The 26,136-nt window shown below is 43.5% G+C and overlaps 3 protein-coding genes across 4 annotated transcripts; 2 read left to right on the forward strand and 1 right to left on the reverse strand.

Annotated features, from left to right (window-relative positions):
• The first annotated feature begins 152 nt into the window (after positions 1-152).
• kctd10 (potassium channel tetramerization domain containing 10) lies at positions 153-3,958 on the forward strand. The gene is made up of 8 exons (XM_040195597.2): positions 153-287; positions 366-481; positions 1,269-1,482; positions 1,586-1,755; positions 2,006-2,092; positions 2,207-2,259; positions 2,374-2,569; positions 2,673-3,958. Exons 2-8 carry the CDS (start codon positions 479-481, stop codon positions 2,889-2,891), a joined length of 942 nt encoding a protein of 313 aa, XP_040051531.1. The 5' UTR covers positions 153-287; positions 366-478; the 3' UTR covers positions 2,892-3,958.
• myo1ha (myosin IHa) lies at positions 3,110-14,619 on the reverse strand. Of its 2 annotated transcripts, XM_040195595.2 has the most exons (32): positions 14,135-14,619; positions 11,359-11,493; positions 11,169-11,284; positions 10,878-11,076; positions 10,701-10,781; positions 10,159-10,338; positions 9,964-10,062; positions 9,764-9,880; positions 9,611-9,682; positions 9,401-9,520; positions 9,248-9,315; positions 8,960-9,065; positions 8,787-8,867; positions 8,613-8,704; positions 8,228-8,322; positions 8,096-8,142; positions 7,822-7,902; positions 7,021-7,126; positions 6,825-6,942; positions 6,597-6,710; positions 6,438-6,514; positions 6,287-6,355; positions 6,123-6,207; positions 5,870-6,032; positions 5,697-5,780; positions 5,523-5,616; positions 5,394-5,449; positions 5,183-5,318; positions 5,028-5,098; positions 4,589-4,686; positions 4,408-4,507; positions 3,110-4,317 (listed from the first exon to the last, which is right to left on the reverse strand). In XM_040195595.2, exons 1-32 carry the CDS (start codon positions 14,138-14,140, stop codon positions 4,291-4,293), a joined length of 3,093 nt encoding a protein of 1,030 aa, XP_040051529.1. In that variant the 5' UTR covers positions 14,141-14,619; the 3' UTR covers positions 3,110-4,290. The 2 variants fall into 2 exon arrangements, with proteins under 2 accessions (XP_040051529.1, XP_077942831.1); XM_078086705.1 differs by lacking the exon at positions 14,135-14,619 and having other exon boundaries at positions 11,359-11,535.
• A 4,356-nt stretch (positions 14,620-18,975) lies between these two features.
• foxn4 (forkhead box N4) lies at positions 18,976-26,044 on the forward strand. The gene is made up of 10 exons (XM_040194741.2): positions 18,976-19,955; positions 20,512-20,612; positions 22,917-23,083; positions 23,531-23,646; positions 23,736-23,846; positions 23,962-24,089; positions 24,211-24,307; positions 24,392-24,599; positions 24,689-25,099; positions 25,183-26,044. Exons 2-10 carry the CDS (start codon positions 20,533-20,535, stop codon positions 25,431-25,433), a joined length of 1,569 nt encoding a protein of 522 aa, XP_040050675.2. The 5' UTR covers positions 18,976-19,955; positions 20,512-20,532; the 3' UTR covers positions 25,434-26,044.
• The last annotated feature ends 92 nt before the right edge of the window (positions 26,045-26,136 follow it).

The following is a 26,136-nucleotide window of genomic DNA, read 5'->3' on the forward strand; positions in this document are numbered from 1 at the left end:
GGGTAGTGTTTGTCTTGATTTATTAATCCTTAATATCAAAGTGTTTGTCAATAGAATGTCAGATAAATAAAAATATCTCTGTTCGTGTTATCTCAACAATAACTTAATAGCGTAATTCTTCTTTAAATGGTAAATGTTTTATACCGGCAGTCGAGTTTGTGGAGGGGGGACTCTTATCCCTGTTACTCTTTCAACAACGGAAACGTGAAGACGAATGTAATTGACGCTATAACGCCAAATACTCTTCAATGTGCCGATTAAAGTAGTATGGCAAAAAGTGAACTCAAGTGGGTGTTGAATTGCGTATTATTTAACACCCCTTGAGTAACGTTTAACAAAAAAAGGTTAACTGTCACTTTAAACAGGGCAGCGGAGCGTTGACGTCATTTTCCATAACTGCGCAGCGTTGGACCGGAAGGAAGTGGGTGTTAGCTGACTGACGTTAGCAAGCTACAACATAAAGTCTGCTTCGGGTTCTATGGTAAATATACTTATGTTTCATAAAAATATAAAACATTTAATATACTTTTGCATAGGTGTTCAAACAGCCAGTAGCATAAGATGTGGATGTTATCCAGATGTTTTATTTTATTGGATAACCTTAGTTGATGCTAACCAGTTAGCTAGCTCATTAGCAATGCTAGCTAGTTAAAATCAAGTGACTCCTTGGCGTTACTGGATTTAGGAATAAGATTGTATTTTACGATACATAGAGGACGAAAACTCCTTGAACAGTCGTTCTACCGTAATATCGCTGGTTATTTGCCTTTTGTTTAAGGATACCACCCGTATAACGTTAGTTACTATTGACTAGAACGTTAATCGAATATCTGAATATGAAATTGAATAAAAAAGTTTGTTGAAAGTATGATTTGACACTGGGACATATAGCTACAGTCGTTTCGTGTATTATTTACTTGTAGCAAATATGAGCAGCGACTCTATAATTTGGACACAATCTGACAGATTCTGTCACAGTTTATTCGTCCAGGGTTTTGTATTAATAAAATTATTGCCCCAGTGCTGATCCCATTGATTTACTATCGTCAAAGTCTTGCTAAAGTTCTGAGGTATAAGAGTCCAGCATCGAAAAAAAGAGCTTGAGTTCTAAACAGTTCGTGAAGTCAACTAACGTTAGCCAGCGGATTAGAAAAGTTATCTTCACTTCTACATTCAACTTGTGTGATAATCAGTTTGTCTTAAACCAAGCTGATCCAGTGACACGACAGCACTAATTCAGGGGTCACACACATATATTTCTTTCCCAGGAAGAGATGTCAGGAGAGAGTGTGGTGAGCTCGGCAGTGCCAGCAGCTACAACACGGACGACATCATTCAAGGGCTCCAGCCCCAGTTCTAAATATGTGAAGTTAAACGTGGGTGGAGCACTGTACTACACTACAATGCAGACACTAACCAAACAGGACACCATGCTCAAGGCCATGTTCAGTGGCAGGATGGAAGTCCTCACAGACAGTGAAGGTGAGCGGTTGGTGCCAATGTTTAAGTTAAATCTAAGGCTCATGTCAGCCCTTCGCTGGCTATGATCATTTACAAACTACATTTTACCATTTGATGTCTCCAGGTTGGATTTTGATTGATCGCTGTGGGAAGCATTTCGGGACCATCCTTAACTACCTCAGAGACGGGGCAGTGCCCCTCCCAGACAGCAGACGGGAAACGGAGGAGCTGCTCGCTGAGGCCAAGTATTACCTTGTCCAAGGCCTGGCTGACGAATGCACGGCTGCCTTGCAGGTACCAACTCCACATAGGACTGTCAGCTGATATAAGAGCTTCAGAATCACTGGTCAATTAACTCCACAGAAGAATTACTGACTCTCATTTCTACCTAAAAATTTAAGTTTTTAAGCATTTATTTAAATATGTTTTAAAGGTGTTAACATAGTGGACCTTACTGTACATTAATATATAAAATATCATTTATATGTGTGGTGGAATTTTTGTTAACAAAAATGGACAATTTATTCATTATTTTCTTGTACAGAACAAAGAATCTTACGAACCCCTTTGTAAAGTGCCTCTGATGACATCCTCTAAGGAAGAGCAGAAGCTAATTGCAACCTCAAATAAGGTAGGTTATAGGCTTATTTAAACACAACATACTTCATTTCGAATCTTCAATCCCAAAGTAAACTAATTGAGAAATTATTATTTCTTCAAAATACAAACATCTGTGTCTTCGCAGCCTACTGTCAAACTGTTGTATAACCGAAGCAACAACAAATATTCATATACCAGGTAAGCGCACTCCATCCAATATCAGGATGTCTAATGCATAACAAACGTAATTTGGGTAATTCACAGAAGCTGTTTGAATAGATCACCATTCTCTAACACGTTTGTGTCTTTCAGTAATTCTGATGACAACATGCTGAAAAATATTGAGCTGTTTGACAAGCTCTCATTGCGGTTCAACGGGCGAGTGCTCTTCATCAAAGATGTGATTGGGGATGAGATCTGTTGTTGGTCGTTTTACGGCCAGGGACGTAAGATTGCTGAAGTGTGCTGCACTTCTATAGTTTATGCCACAGAAAAGAAGCAGACAAAGGTAAATATATATTGGCTAAATGGCCATTCTAAAGAGTTCTTTGGTCTTATGTAAAGATATGCCACAGCAAGGCGTTTAAATATGTCTGATCTGTACTTGCTAGGTTGAGTTCCCTGAGGCCCGGATCTATGAGGAGACCCTCAACATCCTGCTGTACGAGTCACATGACGGAAGGGGTCCAGACAATGCCCTGCTGGAGGCAACAGGGGGCGCTGCAGGACGTTCTCATCATCTGGACGAGGACGAGGAGCGAGATCGAATCGAGCGGGTCCGTAGGATTCACATCAAGCGCCCCGATGACCGCACACACCACCATCAGTGACCTTCGACCAGCCAGCCGGCGTCTCTGACCCGCGACAGTCTTTGCCCCACGCTTGTGCCTTACATCACCGGGCGCCTTCCTGTCGCACTCTCCGTCGTATTGTACCAGCTTTTTCTCCAGGAGACTACGATGAGATGTGTGTCATACGGTATATCGGTGGTGTAATTTTTGTGTTTGTTTGTGTTTTGTCTTCGTTGTGCGGTCCAACAGGATGTACTGTTCTGTTCTGTCTTTTTTTTGGTCACGATGACTTGTGTGCAGGAACCCGTAGACCTGAGTGTTCAAATTCAAAACAACCAGTGACCAGAGGTTTCTGTTTTTCATCAAAGCAACACAGTTTTACCTGATTGTGTGAAAACAGAAAAGGAATATAAAGAGTAGTCTGCTACACTGCAGTACTGCACTATAATGAGGAGAACAAGAATGATGTTAGGAGCTAAATATTAATGAAAATAATTTTAGCTTCTCCTTACCGGGGTTCTTATGTGTCCATCTGAAACCATGTAGTACGCAATGGCGCCACATAGGGGCGCTACTTTACTCTTACAATATTTTACCATGGCTATTTCTGTAGCTTGTGGATTTTAGCAACTACATTTTTGGGGGGAATTTGTATTAATTTTTGATAATTGAGATTACGATATCGAACGCAGGAACAACTTATCATCGTAGTGCTTCTGCCGATTTAGTTTTAATGTTTATGCATTTTCCGTTCACTCACACAAATGATCGCTATTATTGTCAGTGGAGGGAACTTGAGCCGTGACCCGAGGTGTTAAATGTACTGAGGTGATTGAATGATGGATGCTGAGGTTGAAGTGAATGACTGTAACCTGAGTTCTCCCTGGCAGGGAGGGAATCCTGTCCACGAGCTTTTAACACGAAGAAAAATTAGACCTGTCCTTCATCCCCACATTCATCAGAGAATGTACTGTTTGCACACAATAGGTTTAAGTTGAAATATATCTAACAATCTCAGTACTTGTAGGTATGTTGTACAGAAGTGAAAATATATGTATGTTTTATATTTATACATACTTTATCACAAATACATTTCTACAAATATGCTTTTGTGGTTCTTCTATTTAGCGTGTTATCATTGTCAGCGGAAATACAAAAGTATAACACACATGGCTTCAGTGGGAGGATCCAAATTTCCCATTTTTTGAAGCATTTTATCAATAAGTGCATTTAAGAAGTTTTGTTTGGTTCACAGTCCAGGCAGTGTAACTCATATGTACAGATGCGAAACGTGCTGCCGTTCAACAAAGCAAGCTCATTCAGAGATGCTAAGTGCTTCTGGCCAGGTGTGTTTCTGTCGGACGCGTTGATCTCCCCTCGGGGGTCTCCTAATGAAACATGCAGTGGCTTCTCGTGTGTCTTCCAAACCCCACACACGTTACCGCGTCCGAGCCCGAGCGGCAACCTGCGGTGGCAAATGGCTTGATTCATGTAGGATCCTTTTCTACCAAGCAGAGCATCACATATCACTTCGTCATAACGGCACCCGTCTCACCACCATGAGGTGTCCGTTCTTGGCCTTGTAGACCGTGGGCTCCTGTCCGCTGCTGAAGTCCACCGCGCTCTCTTTACCCGCCTGGATTTCAAACTGGATGCTGAGAGTCGAAGCGCAAGAGTTTCAGGTGGAAGCACGTGTCACGTCCGACCTGTTTGGTTTTTCTTGAACACGCACTCACCTCCCATGAACCACTTGGATTGCATTCTGTTTGTTAGCAATGATACTGAGTTTGGTCAAAAACTCAAACAACGTGTCGCACTGCATGATAAGGGCCCCCTGAAACAATCACAAAATAATACACAGACACATGGAACCAACATACAAAATGTAATCTTCTATTCTATCAAAGGACTTAAGATGCTCTGATAATTGGCTGCATGAATTGAGCAATTTACTCAGCTTCCTTTCACTGAAGTGTAAAAGTAAAGCTGCTCTAAGACTGAAGAAAGTGCTCTCTGTTAATCTGTACTCAAGTTATAATATCAAACACATTTCATTTGTTCCACAAGTTATTTCCCAGTAACACATAATAAAGGCTGCTATATCAGTAGTGCAAGTCACAAAGAGGTTGGTCATACACGTCCAATTATCCCTCTTTGTATAACATATTCACATACCTTCTGTTTAGGGACCTCACATGCTATGTGGAATACGACGATCCCGTCCGTCAAGTTACTGACCGAAATACCTTCAATGAGTGAAGCACAGACACTTAAAGCCTAATAGAGAAACATCCCTGTGGGTGAAATGCACGATGTGACGTTGCCTTCACCTTTGAGCGAGGTGTACGGCACTGTCTGTTTGATGTTGGCCTCCTCTATCACATGGGCGGCTCTCTGGGTGAGGACGAGCTGTCGTGGCCTCGGTTTGAAGCCGTTCCTGTCGTACTTGATCACCGGGACACCGTACTGCACCAGAAGAAAGAACACGGCGCATTGACTTGTGTTTTGATCTCCTTTGGGTGCATAATAACATTTCATTACCTTAATGTGCTCATTGCGAATCATCTGGAGAACCCTCATGTTGATGTCTTGTTCACCTAGAAACATTAAGTGGTGGTGAACATGATCAACAGGAAAAGGGGGCGTGCTGTGAATGGATCTGCTACTTACTAATTCTGGTGTCCACAAAAGGTTGAGCGACACTCTGTGGATAACTCTCCTTCTTGCCCTTGAAGATGGAGCTGGTAAGAAGCTTCATTTGAAACTGAAGGGACAAGAAGTTCGTCACGACGAAGCGGCTACACGGGGATGTAGTTTTAGATGATGTATTTACATGTATGTCACCTGGGCTTTTTTTTGGGGAGTGATTCCTCTCACATACTTCCGCACCATGAGGCGGTAGTGAAGCTTTCGCAGGATCTCTGATGTCTGCCGAGAACGAAAACATGCACAGTGTCAGAATGAAAGCTGAGCTTGAACGTGAGCGGTTGAACATTAAAGCTGATTAGTCAGAGTACCTCCGCCAACACTGCCGGTGGAGTTTGCCAGGTAGTTTTATCCAAAACCGTCTTCGGCAGGTTGCCTTTGAGCCTGTTCAAGTAGTTCTGTCTCACAAAGGCCAGGTACTCTGAGTTATCTGTGTTTTTCGCTTGTCCTCTGGTCATGTAACCTTTGATGAATCTGAGAAGAGTGGTAGAATATTGAAGCGGTGATCGATTTGACATTAACACCACGAGGAGCTGTGGATGGATGTTTCATGTCCTTTCTTACTTCTTGATGACTTTGACAGCCCAGGCTCTCCTGTCTCTCTCCTTCCGAGCCTGCACTCCTCTCCAGCACGTTTCAATCTTTGTGGCTGAAATAAAAAGAAACTTAAGAGGCCGAGTGGGATTCCTTCACTCACGTAACACAACGTGTTGCATTGGATCATTCACCCGCTTCTCTCTGTTTTCTGAACTCTCCCTTCGCTTTGTATCCCTTGTATTTCGCCTGGAGCCTTGTTGCTGCAGAGTCAGAGCATAATATCACACCACTGTGCACAACTAGTGACCACCGAGACTCAAATCACACCACATCTGCACTCACCCAGATCGTGTTTACATTTCTCGAATGCATCCTCCGTGGCATATAGTGTCCTCGGATGACGGATGAATATTTTGGTACTTAAACAAAGACACAAACAAATGTTTTTGGTTACTCATAAAATGCGTTCTCTCTGTTGAAGTTTCTCAGTGCTGTCCTCACCGTCCCATTTTGTACTCATCCGGCAAGTAGCCCAGATGTTGAACCAGCACTTCCACTCCATCAGCGGGAAGTCCTCTCCAGTGAGGCCATGTGGCGGGGCACAGAGGTTTATATCTGCAAGATGCAGCATACCGCCCACTCAAAAGACGCTCTGGAGAGCAACTACTCAAACGGAGGGTCTTCATTTCAAAATCAAGCATGAGGCCAAAGCTCTGTGGTCCTTCATACCTTTTTAAGAAGACCTCATATTTGCGTCTGTATGCAAAACCGGCTCTCCTGACTCTGAGGTGCTCCATCAGGCCCAGGTACTTCACCTGGTGTCTGACCAGAGCTTCATCAAAATGACCTGTGCATGCAGAGAGACGTGCATCAGACATCTCCATCCCGTCAACAAAACGGTCCCACGCACGTTCTGCTTTTTCACCTGGCTGCTTTGACTCATTGGGTTTTAAGCAGCGTATGTACCAGGCGTCTTTGGCCATTAGGATATCTGTCAGCTTCAGCAGGCTGCTCTTAAACTGGGTCGCCACCTGCAGAGACAACGCGAGGGTCCCAATGCCGTTCAGCAGTTCATCTGTCGCACACATGTGACACGGTCAGAGTGCCAGAGAAAAGAGAAAGGACCTGCTTTCGTGTCAGCGGTCGCTCTTTTTAAACCAGTGGTTCTCAACCCATCGCAACACACAAGGGGGGTTATAAAATCATTTTTGGAAGATTTTTTTACATTTTCTCACGAGTACCATCAAAACCAACAGTATGGAGCACATTGGACGATGCCTCAGAGGAATCTGTTAAAAAGAAACAAAACTGTACTCACAGAGAAAGTATTATTTATTTTCAATATTTATTTATTCATAAGAGCGATCACAACCATCAACCTTTATATTGTGGGGTGTCGTGACCAAGGTTGAGAACCACTGATGTGGACCACTTGCTGATTTAATTCTTCTCATTTGTAAACTACATTGTGCCTGTCTATTAAAAAACGTGCTCCATATATATAAACGTTGTATGTCCTGATTGGACTACATTCCTCAATGTATCATGTGATTGAAATGTTTCATCAATGTTTTGGATGCTTACGAATTACACTGTATGGCATTTTTTATCTGTTCCCACTTCAGATAATGACCAGAAAATAAGTGTTTGTGTGTAACTTGCCGACACTACGCAACATCCTCTGTGATACAGCTGAAAAGATGTGGAGGCTCAAGCCTGGACTCACTGTTTCTGGTCTCCTCATGCTGTCTGAATCCATTGTAGAGAAGCTTTCGCTGATTATGGCATTTTTAGACTGACAAATCAGCTATGAGAGGTTGAGACAACACACATACATTAAAACGCACAAATTCCATTCAATGTGTGATAGAAAATCGGTTGTACAATAAGTTTGGAAACTTTATTGTAAAGGTGTACAGAACTGATAATCCGTATAATGTACTGATTAAATTCCCATGAATAGAACCACTCTTTGGTTCAAATAATATAAACAGACTCACATCTTTTATGTTTTTATATAACAGGTCATTGTTTTTGTCCAGGAAACCTAAAATGTACAAAAAACTGTTAGTCTGTTGAAGAAAAAAGGTTTATATTTGAGTAACAGTGCCTGACATTGTGGTTTCCTTTACCCACAACGCAGTAGGTGACCTCCCCGGCATAATGCAGGAGACGGAAATCTCCCCTCTCCAGTGTCTTACGCGTCATTTTGTCAGCCAGTTTGTGCCTGTAGTCAAAGAGGTGAAGAGAGACAGAGTGATGAAGAGCAGAAGGCTTTACAGACTTAATCCTCCGTCTCTCTTCAAGGTCGGCTCACCCACGAGTCACCAGTCAGCAGAGCGTTTGATTAACAAAGTTACACGTTGAGGAGAAGCTTTGAATTACACCGTATAATTTAGATAGAGCTGATATATAATTAAAACAAATGTACTGGCCATGTAGACTTCCTTTCATTTGGAATTTCCCGCAGGTCTGTGTGAGGTCTGCGTGCTTTGTTGAGGTTAGTTTTAGACTCACGTGACAAAGTGAGGGTGATTGGACATCCTTTCTTCCAGTCTTTCCAGGAAAGTAAGATCTGTGGCATCTCCTGGCCTGAGACACTCCTCATCCTGCAGGATTATCAGCATCACACCTCAATACGTCAGCTTCGGTGTCCGTTCAATAAACTGTTCCCTCCGAGTGAATACACACCAGGATAGATATGATGCCTCTGTGTTTCTCCTCCACCAGGTCACAGATGATCTTGTTGTTAAAGAACTGAACTGGCTCCCACTGAAAGAGAGAAACATAAAAAAAACAATATGAATGGAAACCCACTGAACACCAGTTAGTGTGAAAAACATCTCTCTTCGTCATTGATTTACTTCAATGTCTTCCGCTTCATATTCTTCTTGCTCGGCCTTGAGTGTCAACTGGATGAAAAGCTGCTGCAACTTCTCGTTGCAGTAGTTTATACAGAACTGCTCAAAACTGAGGAAATAGGTCATGACAAACGGGCCAAGCTCAGTAAGAAAATATCATTGTCAGACAATCAAACAAGTATGTGCAATTTCCCATGCAAATGTCAGATGTTACACAGCAGCCTTCATCAGGGGATCAGACATAATTAATCAGTGCCACAACGTTAGAATATAGGAAAGCTTTGAGTCCACCTGTTCACATAGAACACCTCAAATCCATATATGTCCAAGAGCCCTATTACATTCTTCCTTGAAAGGTCCTGGGGGAAAAAAAAGTATAAAGTGAGTTAATACTTGATCACTGTGTTGGATTTTTCATCTGTCACCCGCTCTTCTCCTCCCCACTTTGTTCTCCATGGACTCGTTGATCCTGTTGACCAGCCAGGTGAAGGTCTGTCCATAGATGGCTTTGGCCAACGCGTCTCTCACATAGATGGCATGATCGATTGTGAACGGGCTGAGCACCTTGAAAGCGACACAACATTTACACTGAGACATTTTAAAAACTTCAAGTCAAAGTTTAAATAAGAAACACAACCATGTCAAAAATAAAACCTGATCTTTTTTGGCTTCAATCTTCCTGTATGTGAGTCCCTCCTGGAGACTGTGAGCATCAACTCCAAGTAGCTACGGGGAAGATCACATCAACGTTATGCTTTTTTGTATGGATCCTGACTGTCTAATGACATTTAATCTCTCTTTTCTTACATCTGAGACCCAGCGCAGCTCTGCATTGTTTTCGTTAAGTTGGGCCCGTCCTTTACTGTCGGAGTCAAAGCGCACATTTCCCAAGTGGAGAACACTCGCAACGGTCCCAAATAAGTGCTGCAAACAATGAAGAATTTGTAATTCAATGCTAAAAAAAATCGAAAAGGAAGGGCGACTGATTAAACGTGCATCCAATTTACATTAATGTTAATCTCATCAATGTTGATGATTTGAAGTGCATTTTTGACCGTTTTCCAGTCATTTCTGTCGTTAATGGAAGACACGATGGCACACTCTCCCTGTCAGAACCAGCAAACACAGCAGCGCATCGTCAATGCACGGTATTATCTCATTTATTTATTTAATCCAAACAGCCTCACTGAGTTACAAAATACTTGGGTTAGATAGTCATAGTGCTGGCAGTCTCTCTCCAGGCCCAGCTGGTGCAGCAGGCCCTCCTCTCCTCCCTCCACCAGCTGGTAGAAGATGTGGAAGTTTCTCTCCCCGTGATTCTGATGCACGACTCTCGACTTCTCCAGCAGGTAGTTCAGGATATGGCCTCCGACCGCATCCCCCTACGGGCATCATGATCCTAATGACAGCCGCTCTACAACTATGCAGAAAAAACATTAGCCGATTGCCCACTGGACTGATTTTTAAAGTCGTCTCGGGATGAAATATATTCTTATTGAAAGCTGTTTTTCAGTGTCTTTCTTCTCTATCATGAAACGTTTTGTCATGAACAAATGGATCCTTGTGTTCTAAAAGTAAAATGAAGACCGGTGTACTTCAGCTTGTGTCATTCATTAGCTTCCGGCCCTGAAAGACTTTGACTTTGGCATTTTTTTTAAAAGAGAACTATACTCAAGGCACTTCTGAAAAACGTCCAGACTTTTTTCTTTCTTAGTTGAAATTGAATCCGTCGTTTGATTCTTACCTGGCTGTCAAACTGAATGTCCATATACTTCCCAAAGCGACTTGAGTTGTCATTTTTCAATGTTTTGGCATTGCCGAAAGCCTGAAGGGTACCGCCATACCAAACAGAATAGTAACTGTTAGCACGAGCTGCGGTTTGGCATGTCACACAATGATAAATCACACGTTACCCCCAGACCTCAAGGACCGGGTTGGACATGAGCATTTTGTCCCTGACGGTGTTGAGCAGAGTGGTGCTCGGACAGCTGACAGCGTAATACTGCAGAATCTTTTTGGAGGCCTCTGTCTTTCCCGCTCCGCTCTCTCCAGAGATGAGGATGAAGTGATTGTTGAACTCTGTCAGCATGGTGTGGTAGGCGTTGTCTGCCAAAGCGTAGCTGTGTGAAGAATCAAAATGTCTCACAGGCGACCCCTAAGAAAACCAAGAAAACCACACACGTGCAAGAATATTCTTTGTTTTCATACTCACATGTGTGGTGGAAGCTCAAAAAAGTTGACCCCCATGTAAAGATCCATCTGTTTGTTATTGTAGATGTCCAGTTCTTTGTAGGGATTCACCGACACCAGCAATGTGCCAATGTAGGTCTGATCGAATTAAAGGCATTGTTTGCATTGTAATCGTTGTGATGCACACAAATCAATACATTTCTGACACTTACATAGATGAGATCTTTGCTGAAGCGTTTTGTGAGGTTGCTTAGGAAGGCTGCGTCTGTGGTTTCATCCAAAAGCACAAAATCCTGTATTCCAACCCGATCCCTGGCGGTCAGGGCTCCCTCCATGGCCAGCTGACCCTGTATGCAACAAGTCGTATCAACCATCAGGCAGGCGGGCTCACAACCCTCATTGCTGTGGGAATATGCCTGATGTTTAGCATCATAAGCAGAGGATTTCTCTATTCAACATTTTATACATGAACAACCTCGTCCCTTTATTGGTCAAATTAACGCTAAAATCCAGAGGCACACACTCTGTCAAGTAACAATAACAAGTGCAACACATTTCGCATGCATAACAATGATATTCAAGATTCTCAGACATCTACTTTGACAAATAAAACTGCATGAATGCGTGTTTGCATAAATGTCTCCGTGGGGGAGGATGAAGCTGGAAAAAGCACAAACATGGTCCCTATAAGTTCTATTGAAATAAGAGGTCTAGGGGTCCTGTGTGTCTTTGAAGCAAAGCTCTGTGGTTGTGCAGAGGAACAGACAGAAGCTAATGATCGCCACACATCACACGGGGACTTTGGCCGGCAGCCCGCCGTTCACTAGAGCCGACACGCCAGCCAAACACAGCGCACTGTGCAAATGGACTCGGGGAGCCCAAAACAGCGGCACATTTAAGAGGCATAGTGGGAAAAATTCCACCAATCTGTTTTGCATTCTCAGCACCAACACTTTGACCAAAAGGTTTTCACAGCTTTTGTTGGTTTTGTATTTTTTTCTCTCTCTTCTTTGGACGCAGAAGTCCTTTGATTCTCAACTCTCTCTGTAAAAACATTAAAAAAAGATAATCCATTGGATCTAATTGACACAAAGCCCTCCGCCCCCTCTCCGCCCCCTGCCTCTATCCTCCGCCTATGGCCCTCATCTCTTCTGAGAAAGGCCAAGTGTTTTTGTCCTGTAAATACCACGGAGCAGAGACAAAAAAGACGTCTTTAAAATGCAGTCTACAATCCATTACACATATTCCCCCTGCATATCCATTCAGTAATTATTCATTAGAAAACATTTAACGTCACAGTGAATTTCACACTAGGCAGTCGAAACACAATAGAGGAGATTTGGCCTATTTTGGATCGGGGAGCTGGGGAGGGGTTGGCTGTGCAGAGGAAGGGGGAAGGCGAAGGAGGGGATGGGGGGGGAGCAGTATTTGTCTGATCTGAGAACCCCTGAAACGGGGCCGTCTTGAGACAACGGGCAGACTAAATAGTGCAGTAACGGTCTGTGCCCCGCTGCTTGCTGTGACACTCATTTAGGGTGCCCCGGGGGCGAACAATAGAGGCTTGTTCTCAGCAATCCCGTGTTGTAATTTGGACTTCATTACTTTGCTCACACGGGGCCCCCATGGAAGGATGGAGGAGGCTAGTCAGATGAGAGTGTTTTTTTTTTTTTCTCCACCTGTCAGCCCTGCACCCCAATGGCTCTCGCCCCTCACTTCAACAATACCCCTCGCCCTGTGTCCCCACCAATAACCCTGACCCGACCCCCTTCCCACAGCCTAACCCGCCTCCTCCTCCCAGCCACCCACTTTAAGCCAATGAGACAGGTGAACAATATCATTGAAGGAAGCCTTTTTTGGACGTCAGAATCAATCTGGCGATGTGATGGTAGCGGTGCCGGTGTGGGGTATCTGTGACACCCCCCTTTCTTCATGGGAACAAACTTCTCTCAGGGCAGCACAAGCGGACAATGTGCTGGGACAGCGTGACTTGGGGATCTGCCATACAGTATTACAAGTAATAACATGAACAGATAAGCTCCTGTCAAGAGGAGGATTAATGAGTTCGAGGGTGATGATGATGCTAATATTTAAGGATTTCATTCAGTGCCCTGAACGCCTGCTACGTTCCATTCAGGTCGCTTTTGATGTCCCGCAGGTATTTCTTTTTAAGGAAGCTGTCTGCAGCACGCACAAATGTTTCTAATGACACTGCGCTGGGAAGGGTGAACATTCGACGGGTGCGCTCAGTCCAGGAGGACAAGAAAAGACAGTTAAAGAAAGAAAAACCATCCTTGTTCATATGTCATTTGTAGCTTGATGTTATACAAACCAGGTGCACTGGGTTTGAATTCTAGTTGACTAAACAAGTGCCGATGCAATCACAGAAAGAATGATTATGTAATGAATCCACAAGGCCATTGTCAGATCAGGTGAACTGCTTTGCCTCCTCAGACCACAACCAATTGTATTTTAATTAAGAGATGCTTCCTCTTCCTGGTCTAGAGTGTCAGTGTTGCCTGAGACAGGGTGATCTCATCTGTGCTGTTTACCAGGAAAGTTCATGACAAGCTAAAACCTGTTAATTGAGTGAGCATTAGAGGTGCTGGCAGGAGTATTTTGTGACCTTCAAAGCAATTCAGGCTAGCAGTTTGCCCTTGTTTCCAGTCTTTGTGCTAAGCTAACTGACTGCTTGCCGTAGTTTCACATTCGATGTTACAACAAAAGTATCAATCCTGTCATCCAACTGATGGCACCACCGTGGGACTCAATATGGGACGAGGATCCTTTTAGCCGTCAGGGAATCTCAAAACACAATTGAGAGAACATGTATTCGCACTGAACGGTCAAACGTTCCGTATCAACTTTGAAACTCTTCGATAGCGCAGCATCACATGACAACTAAACTGCAGCAGCCAATAGAATATGCAACAAAACTGGTAAACAACTTGTATACAAAGAAACACATTACAGCAACAAAGAAATTCTAACCTGCATTTCCGAAGTTGTTTTTCTGATGTGGATTTTCAAAGAGGATCCAAACTAATGTAAAAAACACAAAACTCCAGAGACTTTAGACCAGAACGGCGTATCCTCCTGTGTCTGCTTGCATGAAGACAATCAGTAATCATGTAAACACTTGATTGTTGAAGGTTAGTTGGCAGAAGTCCAGCTTGTATACTACTGCCTGAGGACACACTGTATTCTCCCCTGGTTTTCAGTAGCTCACTCATGCAGCACAGTGCAGCTAGAGACGTGTTGGTGATGCAGCATTGAGTCACTCTTCCTCATCATCTTGACTCAGGGCAGCGCGGGCCGATGCTCAATCATTCATGCCTTAAGGAGGTGGCTGGACAGGGAGATCTTACTCGGTGTTCACCTGGGTTATATACTGCTGCACTGAGTGTAACATGACGATACAGAAACAAGATCCAAACCTCACCAGTCCAACCATCCCCCTTTCCCTCTCTCCTTCTCTCTAGCTCCATTACATCACTGCAGCAGTGCAAAAGCCCCCACACTCCTTCTCCCCCGCAGGCCCGACCGAGATCTGGTTACTGATCTTTGATTAGATGGATGCAATGCAGGCTGATCACCAACCGCTTTATTACTCAGCATTACAACGCTGGTCAGGATGAGCACCATTGTTTTGAGCTGCAAACTGAGCCGCAAATGCTTTGAGGTTCTGTGCAATGCGAATGTTTCACGTACATAGTCACTCGAAACTTTTCTGCGTGCTCAGAAGGGGACCTTTGTATGCTGACTCATCAACCCACTTGCTGAAAGTGCTGAGCCTAGACTTTTTCTACATGCTATTTGTATAGTTAACAAAAAAGCATAAGTGGATAAACATCTATTTGATTGGAAGGACTTGGTACAGTAATAATAACTTGTTTTGAAGCTTTTTTTGTGAGAAAATGTCTTAAAATAGTTGTCTCCATTGTTTACGTCCGTTACCTGATAACCATTTGAAAACAGTGCTCAGGGAAACACAGGTAAACTAAATAACACAGTGACATCATATCAGTGTATTGACTGACTAATCCTTGGAAAGCTTGCAGTCAATTGCCCGTGATGGGTGAGCAGTTTAGTGTTCATCGATACATTTGAATTATTCACTCTTCCCTCCAAAAAAGTTGTCAGGGTTACCTCCGCCATCGCCCCACCTCCTCTCTTGTCCCAGTGCTCCGGCAATGCTTGTCCAATCTTAACAAGCTTTGAGCTACCCACTGGGCTCTGATTCAGCACGAGACCCGGCAAATCCAATTACACAGGAGTCAGAGAGGTTGATTTTCCCATTATAGATTCCATGCTGAGAATGAGAGCTGATGATAACACTCACATCAAACCACTACTGCCCCCTTTCTCTCTCTCTCTCTCTCTCTTATGTCCCTCTCATTTTGTCTCCATTGCACTGTTTCCCTCCTTTTATTTCTCCCCCTCTTCCTATCTAATTCCTCTTTTCCCAAAGACTTTTTTTCTTCCCCTCTCCCTTTCTTTGGATCCATCCTTCTTTCATAGTCCATTATTCAAATCTTTCAGAGCAGCGTAACAAAGCCTGGGCCCCGTCATCATTTCAGACCCAAAATGAGGCCGCGATTGAGGTTACTTCATACCTAAATTTGGACATGTCTTACTACTTGTATGTTATTTATATATTTATACTTATGTGACATTATTATTATTACTGTACCTTTAAGAAATGCATTGCATTTCCTTCACCCATCAACCACCTACAAACAGGGGTAAAACATGTGTCAACTCAAATAACCTCTGAAAAGTCATTGCAGAAACTAAATGCACAGTGAATCAGACAACTTGACTTAGGGGTGTCTGAGTGCCATCCTAAGGGGACACCATGTGCCTGCTGTGACACATTAAAAAGTTACCGAGAGCTCTTTTGGAAATGAGCCTCTTTTAAACTCAATTGGGTGTGGAAAAAGAAGAGGACTTTTGCTCCTTCTGTACCCTTTAGGGCACTGAAAAGAACTGACCCCGCCTCAAACCAGAGGCTTTGGTGTTGACACAGGTCAGTCAAAGGTCAACACCATTGACCTCTCTAAACCTTAAAGATACTTTTTTTCTGTGATCCTGTGGGACAATTGAAGGTCCTGCGGCCTGTCCGGAGAATTCACATGTCGTGTAGGACAGAGAATGATGTAATGGGACCTGAAGGCGCATTTAAGCTTAACAAATACTGACCAATACTCACGGTTTTGAAGTGTGTGGAAACAGAAATATTTAGAACTGTTGAATGAAACTTGTATTAATACAATGTGAAAATAATCCATTGGAATCCAAATCCCTGCATACTGAAGAAAAAAATGTAGAAAAAGGCTCCTTTTAAACATTATTAGATAATATAAGTTACAGTACCAGTCAAAGGTTTATACACATTTTCTCATACAAGAGAAAGTGTGTCCAAACTTTTGGCTGGTGTGGTATATTTACAAAAATGTAACTATTCACCATTTTTTGACAAAATAATCTAGAACATTTCATCATTTTGTGTGAACTGATACATTTTGTTAAAGTAGAATTTCCCATCAAACAAAATGGAAATAACCCACCCTGCCACTCTCACAAACACACACAGCCCCCGTCCACATATTCTGGGTAACAATTAAATAAGAGTGTAAAGTGCATTATATATTTTGATTTATAATACATTATATTATAACTACAAAAGTGTTGAGCTGCAATTAAAGGACTCAACAACTCCATTTCAACCGTCAACATCATAATACTGTTTTGAAATAAACACATTTCCTTGTCTACTATAAAGTTGAAAGATGATACAAAACTGTTGTTGGCTCATTTGACGATTGTTCACGTGTCTCTTCTGTGAAGGTGTAAATACACGGGAAGGCGATGTAAGTCGTCTCAGACCGACTGGCCCTTGACAGGACAACCGGAGGCCCAGCGCTCTGCTCCGTCCTCATTGGAGCTTCACTGAGAAAACAAAGTCTCTGGCAGGATACTGCCGCTGCGCCTCGGCTAAGCATGGCTGACAGCAGTTTCCTCTGTGCGGCCAGAGGGTCACTATGGGTGACACCTTGTTTTAGGGGGACACTCTGTCTCTAGCCTGCAGAGGAGATTAGAAGGAGCGAGCTGACCTCGTTCTCAGAGGGGCTGATGTGTTTTGAGTAAACACTTGGTGCAAGACAAAAACACAGGCTACAAACACAGGCCAACCCTCAGGCGGTGAACCCATTGTTTCCACATTACTCCTGAACGGGCCTGAATGAGGAGGGCCATCGCTGTGTGTTCCTGGGCTGCAGTGAGTCCTCGTGCTCTTTTCTGAATGTATCCCTCAAGTTCTCAGAGACTTAATAGTCCTAAAACAAATACACGAATAAATAAACGAACGGCACCTTAATTTAATATCTCCGTTATGGTTAGAATAACTGAATGCATAAACAGGTGCACAGGGACAGAATAATACAAAGCCCTGGCAATAAAAGATTTACAGTATACGTTTACAGTTAGACCTTTAACTGACAAAGATCTCACATTATGTCGAGACAGTCGCTGCCTGAAGTTACTCCATCGGTAATAAAACACAGCAGAAAGTGGTGTTGAGTGAAGACTGATCTAATCTTATGTAACAAGCTGTATTTACAGGGGTGACTGATAGGGTACGATAGACAAACAGAAAACGGTAAGCTTTGCAACATGATATTTGCTTCACTTCAAAATAAATTAAGTTGATTAACAATCAACTGGATCTAAAAAAAAACAGATGTTTTTAATGTAAGTATTTAAAATAAAATCTGAATTTCCCAAAATGCATCTTATCTAATTGCTTGTTTGTTTTTTTTACACTTCACAACCTAAAGACATTTAGTTTACTATCACAAAAATAAATACAATACTGTAATGATTCAACAGAAGATAGTTAAACGATCATTTTAAATGGTTGGATCACTAGTTGGATCTTTCTGTTTATCTTTATGAATAAATTGTTCATGGACTTCGTGGCTGATTATCTTTATGGTATTTTTAGGCTGTGCAGTGATCATCCTGCTACTCGAAATATACGTCATCGTCGTCATCATCAACAGATCACAACCCGGCGGGCTTTAGGACCTCGGGATCGTCTCTCTGAGGATGCTCTGATTTTTGTCCGTTACCTTCATGCATGTAATCATCGATTGTGCCCATTGTGACGGGCCGATTTACCATCTGTAGGGTCCCATGGGGATGATGCTGCTGCTGCCACTGCAGTCTCCCTGCACACTTCAAGGAATTCCTGTTTAATTTCCGCTCGAAAATGTAAATCTCCAACATTTCAAATTTAAGTCTGCTATATAAAAAAATGCCATACGTGTTACAGCTCATTCAGAGCTTTTTCCTCTTGTCGACACCAGAAATATTTATGTAATTCTTGATGATCTATTGAATCACAGAAGAGATTAGACTGAGGTATTTAAATTGGAAGTGAACCCATTAAATGTTTTGTAAACCAACGTAATGTTACTTGTCTTTTGTGCGGGGGGGTGGAACCCTGGAGTTCCAGTAAGGACGCCTGGGGTCCATGAATGCCCGCAATCAAATTGGCCCACTAATGTATTTCTCTCAGAATCCGTGGAATCGGTAATTAAACAAACAAATACGCGCTGCTGTTCAACACTTATCGTATTTTGTAATGCAAAGATGAATTTTCCAAACTACGGACACGAGTCAATTAGTGTCTTTAAAATGACGCCAAGATCAAAGATGCTATTTGTCCATTGTGCATTCAACTCTGACATCATTTTACACTTCAACTTCAGCGAGGAGTTGGGGGGAAAATCATTTTGTATTTTCTGGATCGACTTGTACTGAAATGCGACACACACACGCACACACACACACGAGTGGCTTTGCCGCCTACTGCTGCAGCCCCGCGGCCCCCGCGGCCCCCCGGCCCCCGCTCCTCTGGCCCTCCCTACGCGCCTCCCCGGCTCCTTTTCCCACTGCTGAGAGGAGCAGGACGCGGCCACGGCGGCGGGAAGCAAATTATCTACGAGCACTTCCCTTAAAAAAAAGTTGACACTCACACTTACACTCGCAGATGCCTCCACAAGCAGCGACGCACATCGTTTCAGACCCGGTCGAGGGAGCTTCCCGGGAATAAGCTGACAGGAGGATATGAGCAAAGCGGATTCCATGTTGATTTCTAATTGGGTTTATTTTTTCGTTCAACACAGGTGGTTTTCTGTTGCTTTTATTGCGCTTCGTCTGGTTCAACTTTTTTCTTTTTAAAAACACTTTTTGCCGTATATATGTTGACTGACCAACCGGATTTCGGCCTGATCTCATGTATTTTGTGTATTTTATTAAGTTGTCTGCGTGTGACTGGAGATACATGTGACAGCGTGAGACAGACAGGGAACCATAATTTTACATTCCCATCTCTTGAATCATCATCTTATAACAGGAGGACTTCAATGTCTGGATGCGGAGGAGCGCACTACAACTGCGTCATAACACCTTGAAACAAATCCCCCCCCCGCCAAAGAAAAACAAAAAACTGAGAACAAAATAAAACCTCAACATCTCCACGTCTGCACTCGCCGTGGTAGGTGCGGATTTTGACGCTCGCGTTGACAAGTCACTGCATCAACTGCAGCTGTCAAACTCATGGGAACCTCCTTTGCCCCGAGCGAATGGGAGCTGTGCTGAGGCCTCCACTGCGCATGCGCGAGCGCCGGACAGCTCCAGAGAGGGAAATTTAAAAACGGCGTTTGGAGAATCAAGTGCAACACAGAGAAATACAGTACGTGGGCTCGCGACTGGTTCACACATTCTTCATTATCTCCCAAAACAGGTGATTTTTTTAAACTCATTGTTATTTCTGTCTTTTAGCATCTTAGACTTTGTAGGATTGCAGTTTTTATGAGAATATTGGCATTTTATTGTTTTCTTTACCCAGGATTTAACCAGGATTTTCTGTACCCAAGCTATTAAACCTGAGCTAATGTGACTAGACAGGTTTGTGATAAATTTTATAAATGCTTATTGAATACAAGCTATATATATGGAATATATATAAAATATATTTTTCATGGAATTCAATTAGGGGATCTAAAAACATTCAAACAGGGGCTTCGACAACAAAGGCACACTGATGCCACATAGCAATTGGTTTACTGCTGTTAATTTCTTTTTTAATATGTTAACCCTTGTGTCTGATGTTCATTGGGACATACATTTGAATTTAAGAGGTTTGCTTTTTGAGGATGTTTTCTAAATTATTTTCTTATAAATAAGCGCGGTCTGCCATCATTATTCCAAAGTTTGAATCATGTAATTTGTATTGTTGTCTCAGTTTGAAGAGCCACTGGGAGGATGACCTAAAGTCTGATCATTTGTTTTCATTGCAGTGGTACCACATATCCCAGGAAATGATAGAAAGTGGAATAACATCCAGGATGTCAGGAATAATTGATAATGCTGGGCATCATCCATCTCCACAGGACTACAGGTGAGACTTGTCATTTAAAATATGTTCAGTTCTATCAGGGCTTTTAGCAGTAAACAACTTGATTATTTTCTGTTGCATCTTGGCAAAAACTCAAATATGTGACGCCTCAATAAGTAAGACCCATATTTATGTTATTCAACCGCTTTAAGGTGTTTCCAGAATGGTCACGGTGCAAGCTGTCTAACCCCACTATGTTTAGAAAAGGTAGATGGACAGCTCTTTTTGTGCATGGGGGATTTCATGGAAAAGGACAGAGAGAAAAAAATCCTGAAGAATAAATGATTTTCAGTCTGAATGGATCTGTCAGAAACCATCAGCTCTGTTTACACTCCCGCTGTCGGCACACGGAGAGCCTGAGCCTCTCCGCCTGCCGGCTCGGGGGGGAGACGGGCGCTCTGGGTCACCAGTGTGCGCAAGTGGCTCCCAATTAGAAAAGGAGGCAGGCAGGCAGAGGAGGAAGGAGGGTGGCAGGAGGAGGAGGTGCAATATTTAGTGTTGTTGAACCTCTGGGAAGGCTTGGATGATGCATGAAGACACCAGTTCAACATGCTTTGCATCAGTGAGCAATTTCTATGCTGCTGGTTTCGGATCAGAGGGGAGGTGGGAATACCCCCCCCCCCCGCCCGTGTAACATCTATTTGTTTCTATTGTATTCAGCCATTTTTTTTACTTCAAATTTCAACTTTTAGTGGATTTGTGACACAAAGAGGGAAAGAAAAGCCTTAACAAATATTGTTTAGAGTAAAATACTAAACAAAAGGGGACAAACATAGATGTATAGTCTATTACTCTATTGATGTTATTCTATTAGTCCTGCAAGGGGACATTTTCTCAGCATTTATACATATTATTATATAAATATTATTATGCATCAAAATTGTTTTTTGAAAGTTGTAAATATCAAAATCTCCACTGAGATATTTCCACACTAACGCGCAGGATGTTAAACTCCACATTGCCACCTGCTGCAGTGAGACGCTAAATCATTTACTGACGCATGCAATGTGTTCCAGGACGTGTGCTGCTGATTTCTGGCTGCAATGATGTCACTTATTCATCCTGCAAACAGAGAGTCCTGACCTCAAACTACATTTGCACCCCCGCTCTGGCCCGGGTGTGTGGGGAGAGGCAGGGGGGGGTAATGGTGGAGGGTTGGGGCAAGTATAGAGGCTGGAAAGGGACAGGAAAGCAGATGGCATCCTATTTGTCCCTCTTATGTGAGGGCTGTCATTCCAACAGATTAATGCAGGGGGCTGTGTAAAGAAAAGAAACGACAGAGACAATCAAGGAAGGGTCTGGGGAAGACAATAGAGCCACGTGCCACTGGGCAGATTTGTCGTTTGGGACACAATAGGTGATCATTTTTCAATAGACAAGGCCAACTGTTGCAGGGAACATGTGCTGCTGTCCCGTGTTTCAAACGATCTGATGCGTTGTTTACTTGTGATTCAGCCAATGGTGAAAGGCGAGACTGTGGTCACCTGATACAGGGTTGATTTTTTTTATTAGGAGATTTGTTTCGTGTGTGGATGAGGAAGGGGGGGTTGAGCTCTTACACTGTCCACAGACCCTAACTGAATAGTAGGTGTTGTCATAGCGACCCCAATTACCAAACCCTTGCACAGTAAGTGTGGGTGTGTGTGTGTGTGTGTGTGTGTGTGTGTGTGTGTGTGTGTGTGTGTGTGTGTGTGTGCGTGTGTGCAGAGGGGGACTGGAGAGGATTCAAGAGGATTCCTGTCTTTTCTGTTCTTTCTCTTTGAGACTCGCCACATAAAAGACGTGAGGACTGAAAGCTGATTGTAACTGGCAGTGCACTGGTTAAGCAGAAATCCTGCGTTTAATCCAATTCATAGCACAGCATTCATAAAATTAGGGATAAAATATGAAATACTACATCAAATTAAATAGATATTTCTTTTTTATGTCCTTATCGAAACATTTGAAAAGTATCAACAGTGGTGAAAACAAAGTGCTACAACCTAAAAATAAAAAACAATTTCAACTGACGATTTATTGTGAATGGAAAGCTTGTTTAACTCCCCCATTGTTGTTTTAATCTGTCGCTGCCAGACAAATGAACCTGCTTTTGGGTAAATCCTGGATGGCTGTGTCAATACGCGGTTTCACTCAGCAGCTTCCGGCCCCGTTTGCCCACATTCAGACTCATTGCAGTGGTTCCCACTTTGAAGGAGAAAACATTCAAATGTTAGATTTAAATTCCACTTTTGGTCTTTGTGTGTGTGTCTGAGCTGGCAGCCGTGTGTTAACCCCCCCCCCCCCCCCCCCCCCTTCTCTCCCTCCAAGGCTTCTGACCACAGACCCCTCCCAGCTGAGGGAGGAGGACCTCCCTGGGGACCTGCAGTCTCTGTCATGGCTCACCTCCGTGGATGTGCCCCGACTGCAGCAGATGGCCGATGGCCGAGGCCACAGTAACGGGCCCTCCCAGGGCAGCCTGTTGGAGCAACAGACAGGTGAGGACAGGGAGGGGACAGGGCAACGTTCAAAAAATGCATCGTCTCTCTGATTGGATTAATCACCATTGTCTGGATTTCTAGCATCTGCAGATAAAAACACAGTCTGATAGCAAAAGACGTGCAGCAACGCAATATTGACGTTTTGACTGTTTTCTAAAACACAGCCCAGCTAACCGCAGAATAATCAATTTGGATAGTTTTGGTGGGGAGTTTGAGCTCTAGGCTTTTGCCTATTTTAATATTGTGGTCAGCAGATGAAAAACGGCAAACCCAATTTCCCACCACTTTCCACTTTGTCCCCGTCAAGAAAGAAATGATAGCAACTCTGAAATCACCTGGAAGAAAAAAAACACACACATCTGTTTTTTATCTGTGTTTGGTTACATCTGTTTTTCAGATAACCTTCTGTTATTCTAATGGTAATGTGTCTGCTTCTTGTCACAGCCCAGCTGAGTAACATGTCTGGGATGACAGCGGGTCAAGGCTCCATGCTCCACCTGCAGAGCAACATGCAGCACAGCCCTCTGGGAATCAGCATCATCAACACCCACAGCGGAAGTGTGAGTTTGACAGCAATGCAAACAAAAAAAAAAAAGGTGTACGTGTTATGTTTTATTGGGTCGATTGACAAACATTCTCTGCATCACAGATGTCTCCGTTCTCCATGAATGGGATGCCCTCTCCAGGATACCAGTGTCCTACCTCAGTCTACCAGCCGGCCCCCCAGCAGGTGTACTCTCTGACCCAAACTGGACAACAGGTACAAAACTCCGCTAATAAAGTACCGTGCTCTTGTTTTTTTGTTGGTAAATTGGTCAAGATGAATGAAGGCAAAGCCTAAAGCTACTGATTATTTTTCATGTGGTTGCTTATAGTGTTCAAGTGGTGGGCTGTATAGCAACGTCTCTTTCAACAACCAAAGTATTTTCACGCAACCTCGCCTGGCTCCACAAGAACAGGAACTGCAGCCCAAGTCTTTCCCCAAGCCAATTTACTCCTACAGGTCAGACCTCACTTATGTAGATGAAATAGAATTCCAGACAAATCTCCCCAACTATCTTGTGTATCCTTCTCCTCTTCTACATACTCTTGAATAAAGAATTTTGTTTGGTGATTCTTCTCAGCTGTTTGATTGCCATGGCTCTGAAGAACAGCAAAACTGGCAGCCTCCCAGTCAGTGAGATCTATAGCTTTATGAAGGAACACTTCCCTTATTTCAAGGTATGATACTCTCTAATTATAAAACAGATGGAGTAAAAGAGATGGTGCATGCGGATAAAGAGCCTGACTCATCTCTCTTTGCAGACTGCACCTGATGGGTGGAAGAACTCAGTCAGACACAACCTGTCTTTAAACAAATGCTTTGAGAAAGTGGAGAACAAGACAAGCAGTTCATCCCGTAAGGGATGTCTGTGGGCGCTGAATCCTGCCAAAATTGACAAGATGGAGGAGGAGATGCAGAAGTGGAAACGCAAGGACCTCCCAGCCATCCGCCGCAGCATGGCCAACCCCGGTTAGAAGCCGATTTATTTGAGTACCTACTTCTAATAAAAGTCTCTGACTTCACATATTAACTTCAACATTTTTGTGTTTTTCCTGCAGATGAGTTGGACAAACTGATCACAGACCGCCCGGAGAACTGCAGACGCAAGGTTTTAGACCCCGGCATGACCCGTCTGCCCAGCTGTCCCACTGGCCTCGCACTGCCCGTCCCGACCCAGATGCAACCTCAGCAAATAGTCACGCTCTCCCTGCCCTGTTTACCCATGCACCACCACCACCACCACCACCACCACCAGCAGCTTCAGGCCCAGCTCCACGCTCAGGCCCGCTTGGCTCCAATGTCCCCCGCCCCAGCCCAGACACCTCCCCTGCACACGGTCCCGGACATGTCCCACAGTCCACTCACCCAGCACCCAAGCAAGCCCACGGACGATTTCTACAGTATGCACGGGGATACGCACACGGAGGTGGACGCACTGGACCCCAGCATCATGGACTTTGCCCTTCAAGGTAAATATGATTTGTACGTGTTTTTTTTGTTTGCTTTACAGCTTTGTTGCATCGAACACTAACCTCTCAGTCGATCTGCTCAGGTAACCTGTGGGAGGAAATGAAGGATGACAGCTTTAACCTGGATGCTTTGGGTACCTTCAGTAACTCACCACTGCGACTATCAGATTGTGACTTGGGAAGCACCAACCTGACTCCTTCCTCCACTGGAGTGAACATGTCGCTGTCAGATGTACAAGTGACGGGCCTCTACACCTCCTACACCACCCAGGACCACCTGTCCTCTCAGTACATGGGCGCGCCGGCCAACAGCAAGCCCATCGCCCTTCTATAAAGCAGCTGAACTTACACCGTCTGTGGATATCTGTGGACCCGACTGAAGGAAACTGAGGTCAACGACTGACTTCCGGTTTCTTTTCGAGATTCCATATACTTAGAAATCACACGGCTCTTTTACAGTCGGCTGGGCACTACTTGGAGAAGGATGTTTCAACATCATTTCCCTTGCAGTCCACAAGAAAATTGCTACTGCAGAACTAATACTGCTGACGAATGGAGATGTGGCTGTAAGACAAAGTGTGTAAGACCTACGATATCGAAGACTCGAAGCCCGTTTGATTAGGAAGACGTGGAGATGTGTGTGAGCGTTAGCATCCGCCTGTTTTTCTACTGTTCACTCTGTTCTGCGTTTCAAGGCCCTTCGTTCTGTAGCTCTGTCTCTTGTCTGTTGTATTGTGCTAGACATTATTGCTGTGATGTTTTATTTATATTTATATAAAGGCAGCTGGAAAAGGCGATAACTATCATCCTTTGCTGTGTATATTTGAATGTTTTACGTTGCTATTGCCACAGAAAAGCTTTCTTTCATCTGTATTTACTCCCTTCATTCCAAAATGCAGATGTGTGCCAACACTTTGAATAATCTAATAAAGATTTTACACATTATTCTTTTACATAATGTGATTAACATCCCTCAAAGTCCGATGTACATTATGTTTTTAATTTACATTAATTTGATCATAACAACAATCAACAAG

Source organism: Gasterosteus aculeatus, chromosome 13, assembly GCF_964276395.1.
Source record: "Gasterosteus aculeatus chromosome 13, fGasAcu3.hap1.1, whole genome shotgun sequence".
NCBI lineage: Eukaryota > Metazoa > Chordata > Actinopteri > Perciformes > Gasterosteidae > Gasterosteus > Gasterosteus aculeatus.

Coding starts and splice junctions, on each gene's coding strand:
- kctd10 (XM_040195597.2), top strand. Junction 1,756..2,005: donor AATGCACGGCTGCCTTGCAG/GTACCAACTCCA, acceptor TTTCTTGTACAG/AACAAAGAATCTTACGAACC. Junction 2,260..2,373: donor AACAAATATTCATATACCAG/GTAAGCGCACTC, acceptor TGTGTCTTTCAG/TAATTCTGATGACAACATGC.
- myo1ha (XM_078086705.1), bottom strand. CDS start 11,520: ATGGTTGATACGACTTGTTGCATACAGGGTCAGCTGGCCATGGAGGGA. Junction 8,705..8,786: donor GAGGCATCATATCTATCCTG/GTGTGTATTCAC, acceptor ATAATCCTGCAG/GATGAGGAGTGTCTCAGGCC. Junction 5,781..5,869: donor CACCGGCAGTGTTGGCGGAG/GTACTCTGACTA, acceptor CGTTCTCGGCAG/ACATCAGAGATCCTGCGAAA.
- foxn4 (XM_040194741.2), top strand. CDS start 20,533: ATGATAGAAAGTGGAATAACATCCAGGATGTCAGGAATAATTGATAAT. Junction 23,084..23,530: donor CCTGTTGGAGCAACAGACAG/GTGAGGACAGGG, acceptor TTCTTGTCACAG/CCCAGCTGAGTAACATGTCT. Junction 24,090..24,210: donor AAGCCAATTTACTCCTACAG/GTCAGACCTCAC, acceptor GATTCTTCTCAG/CTGTTTGATTGCCATGGCTC.